Source organism: Quercus lobata, chromosome 5, assembly GCF_001633185.2.
Source record: "Quercus lobata isolate SW786 chromosome 5, ValleyOak3.0 Primary Assembly, whole genome shotgun sequence".
Taxonomy (NCBI): Eukaryota; Viridiplantae; Streptophyta; class Magnoliopsida; order Fagales; family Fagaceae; genus Quercus; species Quercus lobata.
Genome location: NC_044908.1, coordinates 20,488,307 through 20,490,079, shown reverse-complemented (window position 1 = coordinate 20,490,079; position 1,773 = coordinate 20,488,307). Strand labels below are relative to the sequence as shown.

At 39.9% G+C, this 1,773-nt stretch overlaps 1 protein-coding gene across 1 annotated transcript; it reads left to right on the top strand.

The window, feature by feature from the left end:
- Positions 1 to 296: 296 nt before the first annotated feature.
- LOC115990137 lies at positions 297 to 977 on the top strand. The gene is made up of 2 exons (XM_031113994.1): positions 297 to 578; positions 717 to 977. The coding sequence occupies exons 1-2, from the start codon at positions 297 to 299 to the stop codon at positions 975 to 977; spliced, it is 543 nt and encodes a 180-aa protein (XP_030969854.1).
- Positions 978 to 1,773: the final 796 nt, after the last annotated feature.

The following is a 1,773-nucleotide window of genomic DNA, read 5'->3' as shown; positions in this document are numbered from 1 at the left end:
TGCTTGAATAGTGATCAGATGACCCCCTTATGGAGGAAAATATGGCATCTAAAGATCCCTGCAAAAATCAGAATCTTTGCTTGGCGAGCTTACATGAATGGCCTCCCTACCACGTTGAATCTTTGTTGAAGAGGGGTGAATATTAGTCATATGTGCCCAATGTGTGAGCAAGAGCCTGATCCACCTCCCATACTCTTCTACTTTGCAACTTTGCAAAACAAGTCTGGGACAAGTAGGAAGGATGTCCGATAAACCTAAGGGTAAGACAGGGTGATTTCATAGATTTTGCTCTGCAAATGTTGAATACTGGAGCTACTCAAGACCTTGAAACTTTCTTGGTAACATCTTGGTCTATATGGTATAATAGAAATCAAAAGGTGTTTGAGGATGACGACCTTTCGCTTGACCAAGTTTGGTTCTTTGCTGTTGCAACCAGATTTGATTATAGAGAGGCCACTGCTCTGTGTAATAAGAACCAGACCTCCGATGCAGGTAGATGGGAAGCTCCACCATCAGGTATGTGCAAGGTTAATGTGGATAGAGTTGTATCTAGAGATGGAAGATTGCCTAGTGTTGAGGTAATTATAAGGAACAACAAAGGGGAGCCCATTGTAGCTCTATGTAAGCTCTTGCCAAGCCAATATTCAAGCTTGGAAACATAAATCATAGCGCTAGAGAATGAAATCATTTTAGCCAAAGAAATGGGGCTCACTCAGGTCATCTTTGAATCAAATGCCCTCACAGATGTCCAAGACCTCCAAGCGAAGGAAACAAATGGCAGCTCAGGCCATTTGTACCAAGGAATTGTTACTCTCCTTGAGTCTTTTTGTAGTTGGAAAGTTTGTCACTTGAAAAGGAAGTACAACAAATCAGCGCATGCCCTTGCTCAATTTGCAAAATGTAATGGAACAAACCAAGTGTGGAAAGGGTGTGTTCCTTGGATGGTCCAGCACATCATCGAGTCTGACTGCTCTTAGTGCGCTGTTTCCTTGTTTTTGTTTTGTTTTACTTCAATGAAGTTTTATCTTTCTCATCAAAAAAAGAAAAAAAAAAAAAAGCTTAAACATGTGTATATAAGCTTTTGGGTACCCTCCCCTTGCAAGCTGATTTTCAAGGGTGAGTTCTGCCCATAGGTTTATAACATTAGTATCAAAACCAATCTCTACGTCGAGTAATTGGACTCATTGAGTATGAGATCAAATGAGTTACGGTTTTGTGGCCGAATTTCGAAGAGGGCGACGTAGAGGCTAGATTAAAATAATTGATAGGTGAGTGGAGCTGCCAAAAAGAGAAAGGGTTACCCTCCCCTTGCAAACCGGTTTTCAAGGATGAGTTTTACCCATGGGTTTGTAACACACTTGTATCAAAATTTCACTTATCAATAATCACTTAAACATGTGTATATAAGCTTTTGGATACCCTCTCCTTGCAAGCCGGTTTTCAAGGGTGAATTCTGCTCATAGGTTTGTAACATTGGTATCAGAACCAATCACCACATCGAGTAATTGGACTCATTGAGTATGGGATCAAATGAGTTACGGCTTTGTGGTCAAATCTCAGAGAGGGCAAGCTAGAAGCTAGATTAAAATAACTGAGAAGCGAGTGGAGCCGCCAAAAAGAGAAAGGGCTACCTTCTCCTTGCAAGCCAGTTTTCAAAGGTGAGTTCTACCTATGGGTTTGTAGCACACTTATATCAATTTTTCACTTATCAATAACCATTCAACACATAGCAATTTATAACAAAATTTAAAAAAAAAAAAAAAAAAAATTAAT

Coding starts and splice junctions, on each gene's coding strand:
- LOC115990137 (XM_031113994.1), top strand. CDS start 297: ATGTTGAATACTGGAGCTACTCAAGACCTTGAAACTTTCTTGGTAACA. Junction 579..716: donor GAAGATTGCCTAGTGTTGAG/GTAATTATAAGG, acceptor GGGCTCACTCAG/GTCATCTTTGAATCAAATGC.